General features: G+C 42.6%; 1 protein-coding gene across 1 annotated transcript in view; it reads left to right on the forward strand.

The window, feature by feature from the left end:
* Positions 1-13,851, forward strand: part of PCOLCE2 (procollagen C-endopeptidase enhancer 2) — a 106,645-nt gene that overhangs the window by 19,615 nt on the left and 73,179 nt on the right. Inside the window, exons 3-4 of the mRNA XM_063915989.1 lie at positions 8,704-8,959; positions 10,622-10,746. Coding sequence (XP_063772059.1) covers positions 8,704-8,959; positions 10,622-10,746 — 381 coding nt within the window. The remainder of the gene's footprint in view (positions 1-8,703; positions 8,960-10,621; positions 10,747-13,851) is intronic.

The raw sequence follows: 13,851 nt of genomic DNA on the forward strand, positions 1-13,851 counted from the left end.
AATGCGTGCCTACGCACCATAACCCTGAATATTTTTATTCAATAGGAATTTATCTAACCCATTCTTAAAGGTGTTGACTGAATCCGCCATTACTACTCTCTCAGGCAGGGAATTCCAAACACGTATTGTCCTTACTGTGAAAAAACCTTTTTGCCTCAATGTGCGGAAAGTTAAACTCCTCTCCTCTAACCTAAGCGAGTGGCCACGTGTCCTCTGTGCTGATCTTATAGAAAACAGGTCCCTCCCAAGCTCTGTGTATTGACCCCTTATATATTTGTAGATGTTGATCATGTCCCCTCTTAGTCTCCTCTTTTCCAATGTAAACATGCCTAGCCTTGCAAGCCTTTCCTCGTATTCCAGCATCTCCATGCCCTTGATTAGTTTGGTCGCCTACCTCTGAACCTTTTCTAGCTCCAGGATATCCTTTTTGTAATATGGTGCCCAAAATTGCACACAGTATTCAAGATGTGGCCTCAGTAGTGATTTATATAATGGGAGTATAATAATCTCGTCCCTTGCATCAATTCCCCGTTTTATGCATGCTAATATCTTATTAGCCTTCTTTGCTGCAATCCTACTTTGGGTACTGCTGCGTAATTTGTTATCTATGTGAACCCCTAAGTCTTTTTCCAGTACAGACTCCCCTAATATTAACCCATTTAGTATGTAGGTGTTATTTTTGGTCTTGCCCCCACAGTGCATTACCTTATACTTGTCTGTGTTGAATCTCATTCTCCATTTTGCTGCCCATGCTTCCAATTAGTTAAGTCGTTCTGAAGAGACTCAGCATCCCCCTCCGTATTTATAACCTTACACAATTTGGTATCGTCTGCGAAAATTGACACCATGCTCTCTAGACCTACTGTTAGGTCGTTGATGAAAATGTTGAACAAAAGTGGTCCGAGTACAGACCCTTGTGGCATACCACTTAGTACTTTAGTCCAATTTGAAAATGATCCATTGACCACAACGCGCTGCTCCCTATTATCTAACCAATTACTGACCCAAGTGCATATTGTGCTCCCTAGCCCTATTTCTTGTAGCTTATAGATAAGACGCGTGAGATGTGTGGTACAGTGTCCAAAGCTTTGGCAAAGTCTAAAAAGATTACATCCACCTCCTTACCCTGATCAAGGTTCGTACTTACTGTTTCATAAAAGCCAAGTAAGTTGGTCTGACATAATCTGTCCTTCACAAATCCATGTTGGTTCCTTTTAATGACCTTATTTGCTTCAAGGAACTTTTGAATACTGTCCCTTAGAATACCTTCCAATACTTTCCCCACTATAGATGTAAGACTAACTGGTCTATAATTACCTGGTTCAGCTTTGCTCCCCTTTTTGAATATCGGCACTACCTCCGCTATACGCCAGTCTTTGGGAACCATACTCGATTTAACCGAATCCATGAAGATCAAAAATAGAGGTCTTGCCAGTTCAGCGTGCAGCTCCATAAGAACCCTCGGATGAATTCCATCGGGACCAGGTGACTTATTAATCTTTAACTTTTTTAATCAGTCACAGACTACCTCCTCACATAAATAAGCATTAAGCAGTGGGACATTATCTTTGTTGAGATTTTGTGTTAGACCCAGCATTTGGTCCTCTCTGGTAAATACCGTTGAAAAAAACTTGTTTAGTTTGTTTGCTATGTCATTATCATTTTTGATTAAGACTCCCCTCTTGTCCTTTAAAGGGCCTATACTCTCCTTCTTTAGTCTCTTGCTATTGATGTACTTAAAAAAAAAAATTGGGATTCGCTTTGCTTTCCTTTGCTACTAGTTTTTCAGTTTGTACTTTAGCCGCTCGTATTCCTTTTTTGCATATTTTGTTACAGTCCTTATAGTGCTGAAATGACTCCGCATCCCCCTCAGATTTGTATTTTTTAAATGCTCTGATTTTTTGTCCATTAATTCCTTTATATTTTTGTTAAACCACATTGGTTTGGGATTTTTATTCCTTTTTTTGCTGCTGGTGGGAATAAATTTACGAGTATTATTAATTAGCAGTGATTTTAATACATCCCATTTCTCTGTAGTATTTTTTCCTTGAAACAGAATTTCCCATTCAGTGTCCCTTAATGCTTCCTTCATCATGTCAAAGTTGGCTTTGCTAAAGCTTAGAGACCTAGATGAGCCAGTATAGGACTGCTTATGAAAACTGATATGAATGTGACCATATTGTGGTCGCTGTTACCTATGGACTCTCCTACTTCAATATTTGAAATCAATTCCCCATTGTTAGTTAATACCAGGTCTAAGATTGCATTGTACCTAGTTGGTTCCTCGATTAATTGAACTAAGTAATTATCATTTAGTGTGTTTTTAAAAACATATTGCCCTTAGCAGTATCACATGAATTGATTTTCCAGTTTATTTCGGGATAGTTAAAGTCTTCCATCACTACTATGTCTCCTACTCCTGCTGCTCTTTCAATTTGATTCAGTAACAATTTCTCGTCAGACACATTAATACCAGGCGGCCTGTAGCATAACCCCAATAATAACTTCTTTATTCCTTTACCCCCGCATGCAATTTCTACCCATAACGTCTCAATAGTATTTACAGTCCCCTCTTGAATATCTTCCCGTATAACAGGTTTTAGAAATGGCGTTACGTAAAGACATACCCCTCCACCACGTTTATTTAGTCTGTCTCTCCTGTACAGCGTGTAACCCTCTAGAGTGACTGTTCAATCGTGAGATTCGTCCCACCACGTTTCAGTAATGCCTGTAATATCATATTCCTTGCTTGCTGCGAGGATTTCTAGTTCCCCTTTTTAACCTGTAAGGCTTCTAGCATTTACATACATACAATTGAGATATGTATTTTCCCTTATGGTAGGGACATCATAATTCTTATGCAGCATAGATGACCCGTAATCGTCATTGGTTACTGTTATTCTAAAACCTTTTTTAGTTCCCATGTTACTACCCTTGCCATCTGCTCTATTCCTCCCCCCTACTCCTCCCCCGTTTTGTTCACTATCGCCACCCCTGCTATTCTTATTGAATGACCCGTAATTTCTTGCTAAACTCTCCCCCCCAGGCACCTAGTTTAAAATCTCCTCCAACCTTCTAACCATCCTTCCCCCCAGCACTGCTTCCCCCTCCATAATATATATATTATATTGGACACTTCAGGAACTTATAAATATGCAGCTCTTAATTTCAACGTTTCAGGATGATGTACCCCTTCTACCGTGCTGTGTAATGTGACATTACCGTGCTGTGTAATGTGACTGACGGGCGCTACTGTGCTCTGTAATGTGACGCTACCATGCTGTGTAATGTGACTGACGGGCGCTACTGTGCTGTGTAATGTAACGCTACCGTGCTGTGTAATGTGACTGACGGGCGCTACCGTGCTGTGTAGTGTGACTGATGTACGCTACCATGCTGTGTAATATGACTAATGGACGCTACCGTGCTGTGTAATGTGACTAACGGGTGCTACCGTGCGGTGTAATGTGACTTACGGGTGCTACCGTGCAGTGTAATGTGACTAATGGACGCTACCGTACTGTGTAACGTGACTAACGGGTGCTACCGCGTGGTATAATGTGACTGACAAGTGCTACCGTGCAGAATGATGTGAGTAACAGATGCTACTGTGTAGTGTAATGTGACTAACGGGCGCTACCATGCAGTGTACCGTGAGTAACGGGCACTACTGTGCGGTGTAATTTTTGATGCGCATAACTAACGGTCTGTGATTGGTGGGGGGGGGGGGGTGAAGAGAGGTTGAATGAATTTCAAAACATGGTGGGGGGAGGGGGGGCGCCGATGCTGTTTCTTGCACTCAGCGCTAAAATGTCTAGTTACGGCACTGATGGATGCTAAGTGTGTGAGGACACATCTGTACTTCTTATTGATGCTCTCTGGGCTCAATAGCCATAGAAATCTGCTTCATGTTCTCTACATATCTGTATCTGGTTCCAATCCCATTCACTTACATGTCTAACAGTGAAGTAAAGTAATATCTCTATGACCTGGTAAGGCATACTGTACAGATGATTTTCATATCACAATATTAAGATTTAGCGAAATACCTGAACAGTTATCAATTCAGCATCTTAAAGTGCCATTTATTAGAAATACGAACAAAGAGTACTGAGGATTTTATAGCATTTCCGACTATTGTTTCATTTTAGTTGTGTCCTGACAGGGTCAAAAGTACATCCAGCAGCAAGTAATGTGCTTCTTTTATCTTTGCTTCCTCATTGCTGGCATGTTAGAGAAACACTGAGCAGATGGGACACATGACAGAAATGTTTTCAAGTTTTTTTTTACTATTCAAACACTGGGCCCAATTCAGACCTGATCGTTGCTGTACGTTTTCGCACAGCAGGTGATTATCAAACTACTACGTATGCATATGCACCGCAAAGCACACGTGCCTCACCAAACAGCGACAGGATGGTGCGAAAATTTAATGCACGGCTGTTCTCAGGGTGAGTGACAGGAAGAGGATGTTTGTGGGTAGTAACTGCCACTAACTGGCCGTTTTCTGGGAGTGTCAGGAAAAATGCAGGCGTTCCCAAGCGTTTTCACGCGATATGTGTAACGTGCAAGGAGGAGAGATGTAAGAAGGCACATCTGTAGGTCAGCCAGGTATGTACACAGCTAAACAATCTCGGGTAGGTGCAAAACAGTGATGATGTCATCACTCTCCATCCACCATGGAGGAAACACTGGGCAGGAGAATAAGGAGGATGTGTGTTACAAGAAGGGCTGTTGCTCTCCAGAACACTGATGTCTACCATAATTGGCTGTGCGCCTAAGGATATGTGATGAATTACAGGTGATTTGTGCCAAAGGAAGTATGCAGATTTACTAGAGATGTGGGCTCTATTAAAGGGCATGTGAGATGCATTACAGGGCATGCTTTATTACATGTGCATTACAGGGGATCTGTGCCCAAGACTGTATGCTGCTTTACAGGTTATGTGTGTACTCTAAAGGGAACAAACCGCAGTCTACTAGGGCCCGCTATCATGTAGCGGTTATATAACTTGATAAATAGGGCACCAAATATAGTTTATATGCGCCAAATTATGTAACTGCTTTGGGGCTTATTACAACTGGACATAAGTCAATTTTATGACGCACCTCTCAGGTGGAGCAGTATAGGTACTCTTCAGTGCCGTGTGCATAGTGGTTACTTTCATCCATGCATGGCAGCTTTCAATCATACTGTAACATAACTTCTTGTCATAATATCCCCTTAATCGCAGACAACTATGATTTACACAGTTCCTATGGCTGATTAAAACCATGTGAAATGCAGGCTTGAATTTAGCCAGCCACAGAACCTGGGTTATTCATAAGTGCTCCGGAATAAAGGGATATTATAGTGTACCTAATCATACTTCGTTATTTACAGTATACTAGATAATCCCAAACTACCCAGACCACAGGACCCCCTGGGTTTATTGATAACAGCGGGTAATGGGTTAATGCAGGTAATGCACACAGTGGTATTGCAGGGATTAAAACAGTGGTGGTATTAGTGTGGCAGCCTGGAGCTTATAGGGGTTGCTGGGTGTTGTAGTGTGCCTGGTGGAGAATGCACCATCAGACTGCACACTTACTGTGAAGGCAGCAGGGTTTAGGTTAGTACTAGTAGATACATCTCTGTTGGGTGTAGTATATTTTGTCAACATTCATGTTGGTCTTAACGTCGACATGCAGCATTGATCATGTCATCATTCATCATGTGTGATGAAATTTTGACATGATTAAAATGTAGACAAAACATCACTGGTGCTCTAGGGGTGACTTACCTGGTATGGCAGGTTCAGCGGCTCCAGCGGTGTCTTCCAGGTCCAGTGGTGATGTCAGGATGACTTCTCGATTCTGTGTCGCTTCTGGTGGCAAGTATGACTAACCTTGACCCCTTACTCACCCCCTAATGCCTAAACTCCCTCCTGTAACCTAACCTGAACCTTTCCTCCTGTAATGTAACGCTACCAATATCTCTATCACTGTTGACAACACCATCATATCCCCCATTCCCCAACTCCGCTGCTTGGGCGTCACTCTTGACTCCTCCCTCTCCTTTGCACCACACATCCAAGCTCTGGCGCAATCCTGTCGGTTCCAGCTACGCAACATTGCTCGCATCAGGCCATTTCTCTCCCAGAGTGCAATTAAACTTATCATCCACTCACTGGTCATGTCACGACTCGACTACTGCAATGTTCTCCTCACTGGCCTCACTTGCTCCCATCTTGCTCCCCTCCAATCTGTCCTCAACTCCGCAGCTAGGCTTATCTTCCTCTCCCACCGCTCCACATCCTACCCCCCAGCACCGCTAGCCCAGGGAGACAGAGGGAGATTAGGGAGGTAAATGTGTGACTCAGAGACTGGTGTAGGAAAGAAGGGTTTGTGTTCTTGGAACACTGGGCGGACTTCTCAGTCAGGCGCCATCTTTTTTCTCATGACAGATTGCACCTAAATGAGGAAGGGGCTGCGGTGTTGGGGGGTAGCATGGTTAGTAGGTTGGAGGAGCTTTTAAACTAGGAGCCTGGGGGGAGGGTTTAGCTAGAAACTATGGGTCATGCAGCGAGTATAGTAGGGATGGTGGTAGTGAGATAAATGGGGGTGGAGAAGGGGGGAGGAAAAGTGCAGCCGGTAAGGGTATTTACATGGGTTCTATTAAGGGTGTTAAGAAAGGTATTGCTAAAGCATTAAATAATAACAATTATGTGTCATCATTACAGACTATAGAAAATGTTGTACGGGACTTAAGGGAAAATACTTATGTCAGGGCAGTGAATTTAGATGGGAACATTGGGTTGACCAAAGTGAAAAGTAAGGTGGGCAATACTAAGTACGGTGGGGTTGAAGAGGGAGCGAGAAGGACAGTCTGTATCAGTAACTCTACGGATGCACTAGTTAACCAGGATGGGAAATCTTTAGGAAAACAAACAAATAAAGGAACCGATAAACTAAAATGTATGCTTGCAAACGCAAGAAGTCTAGCAGGTAAAATGGGGGAATTGGAATTGTTAGCATCAAAGGCTAAGACTATAATAATTCAAATAAGTTGCAGACTATTCATAAATATATAAGTTTTTAAATGTGTTTTTTTTATTCAAAGAAGACTTTATTCAAATTACTTCCGGATTAGATGACAAAAGCGATCATGTGACTCTATCTATGAGAACAAAACAGTTCCTAGGTTAAGTAGCACTGTTGCACTTAACCTAGGAACTGTTTTGTTCTCATAGAGTCACATGATCGCTTTTGTCATCTAATCCGGAAGTAATTTGAATAAAGTCTTCTTTGAATAAAAAAACACATTTAAAAGCTTACATATTTATGAATAGTCTGCAACTTATTTTAATTAGTATAGTTTATGTTTATGTATATACATGTTTTGCTAAACAGGGGAGCTAATTGAGATGAATGGTTTGAACAGGTGTGGGCTGATTAGCAGCCATTAAGGGTATAAATATGAAGCTTTTATCATTGCCAAGATCACCTTTGAAAAAGCTGCAGGTTCTGCAGCGAAACGTGTCAGGTGTCACCCCACATTGTCCACCAGCTACTTGGACGCTGCCTTCGCTATATCCGGACCTTTATTGGACTTCTACAGCTTCGTGCAGATGCAATTGATGAACATCACCACCAACTGGCACCACTGTTTATCCATTCAGCATTGAGGTCACCGCAAATCTGGTGAGGATTTGGGTCCCCAGTGACTCCACCCATTTAAAAGGGACTTCTTCTTTGGGACTTCTTCCTCCAGCGGCCCTTACAGTGGTAATGTCAATAAAGGACTGTGCCATTAGCCCTCCAGTCATTCATCTGCACTGATTTAATTTATAGTCCAACAAAATTAAGGAACGGACAGCACATTACTGCAGCATTTGTGGTGGTTCTGGTTGTTTTTAATTTTTAGCACAATATTTAGTACAATATCTGTATTGTTAATTGTTTTATTAAATTGAATATTATTAACCTTCAATCCATTCATCTCTATATGTTCCTTTTAAGAAATTTTTACATACAAATTTATTTTATTATTTTTTTACTTAAGCGCTACTATTCCTTTCTTTGTTTTGTTGTTTTTAGCATTATACAGGATTGACTAACCCTGTCCCTATAGCAGCAGCTAAATTAGAACATCACCCCATTTTTGCGCCTGATTTTAACCTAGGTTAAACATTTCGTTTGTGAGTGGTAACTGACCGTTTACTGGGAGTATCTGGAAAAACGCAGGCATTCCCAAGCGTTTTCAGCAAAGGTGTCTGATGTCAGCTCCGGCCCCGATCAGCATGTTCTCATCGCTCTGTAGGAGTAAGTAATGGGCTGAGCACAGACTGCACGAACTGGATTTCTGCAGCTCGGCGTACACATGCAATCGCACACTTGCACTGCGAATTTACACTCCCACTGGGACGGCGACTATCTGAACGCAGGACAGCAAAGTTAGCAGCCCAGCGATCAGATCTGAATCACCCCCATAGTTTGGATACCTAATTAAATCATGGTATGCATGTGAACTAAATAAATATTGAAGCATCTTGATAATGGTGGATGATATTCAGTTTGTGCAGGTCTGCCAGATAATACTTGAGCTTGTGTTATAATAATGCTTAAACAGAGAAAGGTTAGAAATTCTATGCTTCAGTGACATTCCATAGGTGAAATGCTGCTGTTTTGGCTGGTAGACATGACTGATACATTTTCTTCTAGGTGCCTGACGGTAAGGTGGTTGTCCTGACATTCCGTTTCATTGATTTGGAGAGCGACAATCTATGCCGATATGACTTTGTGGATGTGTACAGTGGCCATGCTAATGGACAACGCATTGGGCGATTCTGTGGCACGTTTAGACCTGGTGCTCTTGTATCAAACAGCAACAAGATGTTGGTCCAAATGGTGTCGGATGCCAACACGGCAGGAAATGGTTTCATAGCAATGTTTTCTGCAGCAGAACCCAATGAGAGAGGTATCAAACTGTATTGCTCACACAATAGACACTCAGCACTCATTCATCTTCTATAATACTTAGGGTGGGTACACACTTAAATGATATCGGCCTGATTTGTTGTTTCTGGGCAAATCAGAACGACATGTCTGGTATATCATTAGTCTGTATGTCTAATTACGTGCTCCCACAGGTCGCATACGATTTCTTATTAGCCCTACTGCACAGCCAACCAGAAGATATTGTGTATGACGCCATGCTGCCAAATGCAGCTTGGCATCTTACATTGTGACACCGTCCCCTGCATCATGCAAGTACAGAATGTATGCCCTTGCCGATAAAGGGTTCAGTCGCCCATTGTTCTGATGTGTACCCGGTCTTAGTGGCAGATTCAGTTAGTCTCCAAGTTTACTACGTGGCTGTAACTCTAGGATTAACGTCCAGAGCTATTCAATTATAAACCAATTTCCCTGTGCGGTGAGCCAATGACTATAAGGCATGATTATCCTAGAAATTTTGCTGTAAGTGCTTGCAATCTATGGGGTGCCCTAAACCCGCAGTAAGCCCAGAGAGTGCACTTAACAGAGACCTTTGTTCGCAGTTCCTGAGGCTGCAATGGGAAATCTGTGCTAAGTGCACCAACTGGGCTTAGTGGCAGTCATTGAATAGTTCCTGGCAGAGATGCATACCATGAGGCTAATTGAATCTGCCCCTAAGTGTATATAATTGTCTCTAACTTTTATAAAAAAAAAAAAAAAAAAAGTTCTCAACTACTAAGCATTACACATACAGTATGCCTGATTTATTTTCAACTTGAAAACTTGATGATCTGAGTTTAGTATTATTGTTATTATCTTTTATTCATATGGAGCCACCCAGCGTCTGTAGCATCGTACACTGAGAATTGCAATAGAATAAACCATACAATATAAAAATGTTTCAAATAGATAGTACAAGGGCAGAAATAAGACACCATTATTAATAATAGTACTCAGACAGTAACCCTATGCTTGAGAAGGGCGGATAGAGTTGCTGACTGTGAGTGGGAACGCACTGGAGACTAGAGTAGTGCAGGATGACAACAAAGAGGGTGGAGGACCCTGCACATGAGAGCTTACATACTAAAGAGTATATATGGGGGAGGTGGAGGTGTTAAACTGATCAGTAAGTTGGGCAGAGATGAGGAGGGAGGACAGCGACTGTAGGGTAAGATAGTGAGGAGGGCTGGTAGGCTTTAATGAGTAGGTGTGTTTTTGGGCATGTTGATAGACAGTCTGGTAGACTTTCTCACTGCATGGGGAAGTGAGTTCCAGGAGGAGAACATGTGAGACGTCTTGAATGTGGGAGTGGGAGAAGGTAAGCAGCGAGTCTGCTGGGCAACGAGATGATAAGCAGAGACGGAGTGTGGATTCAGGTCAGTGGTGTAAGAGGAGGTGCACTGAATGACTAGATAGGAAGACAAGGCAAGCAGCAGCATTGAGGATAGATATAAGAGGTAAGTGGCAGGAGTGAGGAAGACCAGAGGGTAGGAGATTACAGTAGTCCATTTGTAGCAGTGACAACTCTTTTTCTAGTACACATATTTTGTCCTAAATGTCTGCACCAATAATCTGAGTGTTTGGGTTAACAATGACATCCTCCTATGTGTGGCCACTGCCAGGTTAATTGTTGTTGTGATTACAGGAGACCAGTACTGCGGAGGACGATTAGACAAACCTTCTGGAACCTTTAAAACCCCCAACTGGCCAGAGAGGGATTATCCTGCTGGCGTTACCTGTTTATGGCACATCATGGCCCCGAAGCATCAGGTGAGATGGAATAATTCTGCTATTGTTATTAAACTTTTACTAATATTTGAAATTCTGCTTTTCATTTTATACATATTACACAAAATGGTTATTGATGAAAAAAAATGTATGTCTACCCTGTCATGCTTTACATTTAAAATGGATTGGAAGTGGATGGGGAACATCATATACTGTGTAATACCAGCTCCAAATGTCTCTATGGGGCCCATTTATCATTGTATATTTCGGCTATATCCCTGAATACAACCGTTTTTGGGAGTTGGATGCAAATGATAAGTATCCCCCGAATGTATAAAGGAGGGAGCACAGCAGGTATACCTCCTGCAATCCATCCATCCCCGCAGCTACCGCTATCTGAAAATGGCAGTAGCATATTTTAGGCTATGGGCTACACATGGCATAGCTGGCCAGGCAGAGGGTTCGCCTGGAACCTCCCTGGAAGTGGCTGCTGTTCAGTGCGGTCTGGCTGACAGCGCATGTGCAGAATACCCCAGCAGTTTACTGAACATCACAGGGACAGGCGAACTCATTAATACATCCAGGTGATAGGATCGCATATTGCAATGCAATCCTGGGCGCTAATATCACGCTCAGCAGATCGCATTGAATATGCGATCATTGATAAATGCGCCCCTAAATCTGATTAAAGCCCATCTCTAACTTCAGGGAATTCTATAGTCCACATAGCTTTGTTTATTTTCATTTAGCTTGTGTGCAATAACAGATTAACATGATGCCTTCGATACAATTAGATCTAAACAGGTCATGTTGTATCTAAAGATAATGCCAATAAACAGATCCCCTGCACAGTAGAGCTGTGTGACGAGGGGGCTTCCTCTTTATCACCAAAACTCCTCACCAAGGGGCTAGCTCACACGCTGCGACAACATCTCTAGCGTCTATCACCATGGTCGCATCTGTAACTTAATGCTATTGCTGGTATCAGCCCTCCCTCTGTGCGAGGGCTGAGACGCCAACTTTGAGCATCCTTAGATGCTGTAATACCGATGCGAGCGTCTTTAGATGCAAGCATCGGTCGCACCATGGAAACTTGCACCAGTTCCATGCTTGGTGCGGATTCTCCATCAGAGTATGGCCCTTATGTGAGCAATCAGGCGCCTGTGACACTCCTATATATCCACCTCCCTCTCACCACCCAGTAACGCTCAATACATCTCCAATACATTTTTATATTGTATATATTTATATTTTATATATTTTATATAATTACTAAGCCTTGGATGGAGATAAAGTCGATGGAGATAAAGTACCAGCCAATCAGCTCCTAACTGTCATATTTCAAACACAGCCTGTGACATGGCAGTTAGGAGCCGATTGGCTGGTACTTTATCTCTAGCCAAGGCTTAGTGAATAGACCCCTGAGTTGGTTCCAGGTTCTATTGTTTATCTGTATGATAAAATCGACTAGCATGTAATGATAGTTGGTATGACCTCTGACCCCATCTACCAGTGTCAGTGTTGTTACTCCCAGAGAGTTCCAGGAAACACTTCTGCTGCTTCCCATACGTACTTATCACGTAGCACCTCATGATGAAACCACAGACACTCCTGCTAATTACACAATAACAACGTCACAACATTATCATTACCCACAACCAAAACTGTATTATAGTATAGAGGAAAGGGAAAATGTACACTCTGATGCACAGGTCACATACAGAAAAAAAAAGCGAGGATGTCCCAAAGGACCTGATTCAGAGGTACACAGTACGTCCTGCTGATGTGAGATGTAGTGGAGCGATTTATTTATATTTTGCTACTGCGATGTGTTCCGATTTTGTCCATACAGAGTCACAGTTGTTATTTGAGGAAGAAGTGCATAGAAAATGTAGTGGCGCTCTTGGGCGGTGATAGGGATGTGTCTTAGTACATGCACAGAGATGATATGTATTATGGGAGTGTCGCTAAAAGGGATTGCTTACTCAGACACTCACCTAGTAGTCATACTCAGATGGTGAATCTGCTAGTGACATAGAGCTGGCGCAAGTTTACATGGTGTAGTCACTGGTTGCGCCTAAGGATGCACCAATAGTTATTACAGCATGTACGGGCGATGACAGTGGGCTTCTCAGTCCTTGCACATTGGCACGCATGGATGTACATATGAGAAGGACTTTGTAGTGGCATTTGCATAAAGGTGCAGACGGGTGACCACCAATAGATGACGCCGGGGGCACATCAGTGTTCACCACTGAATCAGGCCCTTTATGAGGACTCCACAGCCATGCCCATGCTTCTCCCCTAAATGGTTAGAAAATAAAATGACAATCCAGACTTGCATTCACATTAGGTCCACTGTGCTCATGCAAGTGTTCCAATGCAGTGACGTGCATAAACAGTGTCTGCTCGGAGCGACAAGAACTGATAGGCAGACACGTGGAGAAGTAGGTACTGGTTCTGTCTACAAAAACAGAGAAGGGAGAGTAGAAGAAGAGAGCGAGGAACAGTTGAGGAACAAAGATGCAGACACATACGGACAGGAGAGCGAGAGGGGGGAAAAGAGCAAGACAGGTGTGGTGAAGAACGTCAGTTGAGGCAAGAGTCATAGAGAAGCAAGGGAGAAGAAAAGAAAATTAAAGAGAAGAGAAAGTGAGGGAAGGGTGTCATGGAGAAAGAGCAGTAGACCGTTTTGGGGGGAAGAGAGAGATGGAGTAAGAGGGGAGAGGAGGGGGAAAAAGGGGAGCATAATGAGAAGAGGAAAGAGAGAAACAGACAGATGGAAGAGAGAGTGAAAAAAATGAAGGAAGCATCAGAAACAATGTATGGTAACATACAGAGCAGGAGTGCCCCAACGTTTTCATCAAAGACCTACAACAGTTCATGTTATTTAGACCTTGGCCCTTTTGTAATATGTAAGTTAGTAATGAATACACATGTGCACCAGGTGGAGATCGGGAAAATATGAACTGTTAGGGATACTTGAGGGCAGAGTTTCACAACCCCTGATATAAAGTTTATTTTTAAAATCTATAACTGTGATTTGGTAATGACAGCAGGGCCACCTTCTGACCCCTCGATGCCATAGGTAGTACCTTCCCCCCATTCATAATGTTTGATCGGGTGATACCTCAAATCACATTTATT

The sequence above is a fragment of the Pseudophryne corroboree genome, chromosome 4, assembly GCF_028390025.1.
Source record: "Pseudophryne corroboree isolate aPseCor3 chromosome 4, aPseCor3.hap2, whole genome shotgun sequence".
NCBI lineage: Eukaryota > Metazoa > Chordata > Amphibia > Anura > Myobatrachidae > Pseudophryne > Pseudophryne corroboree.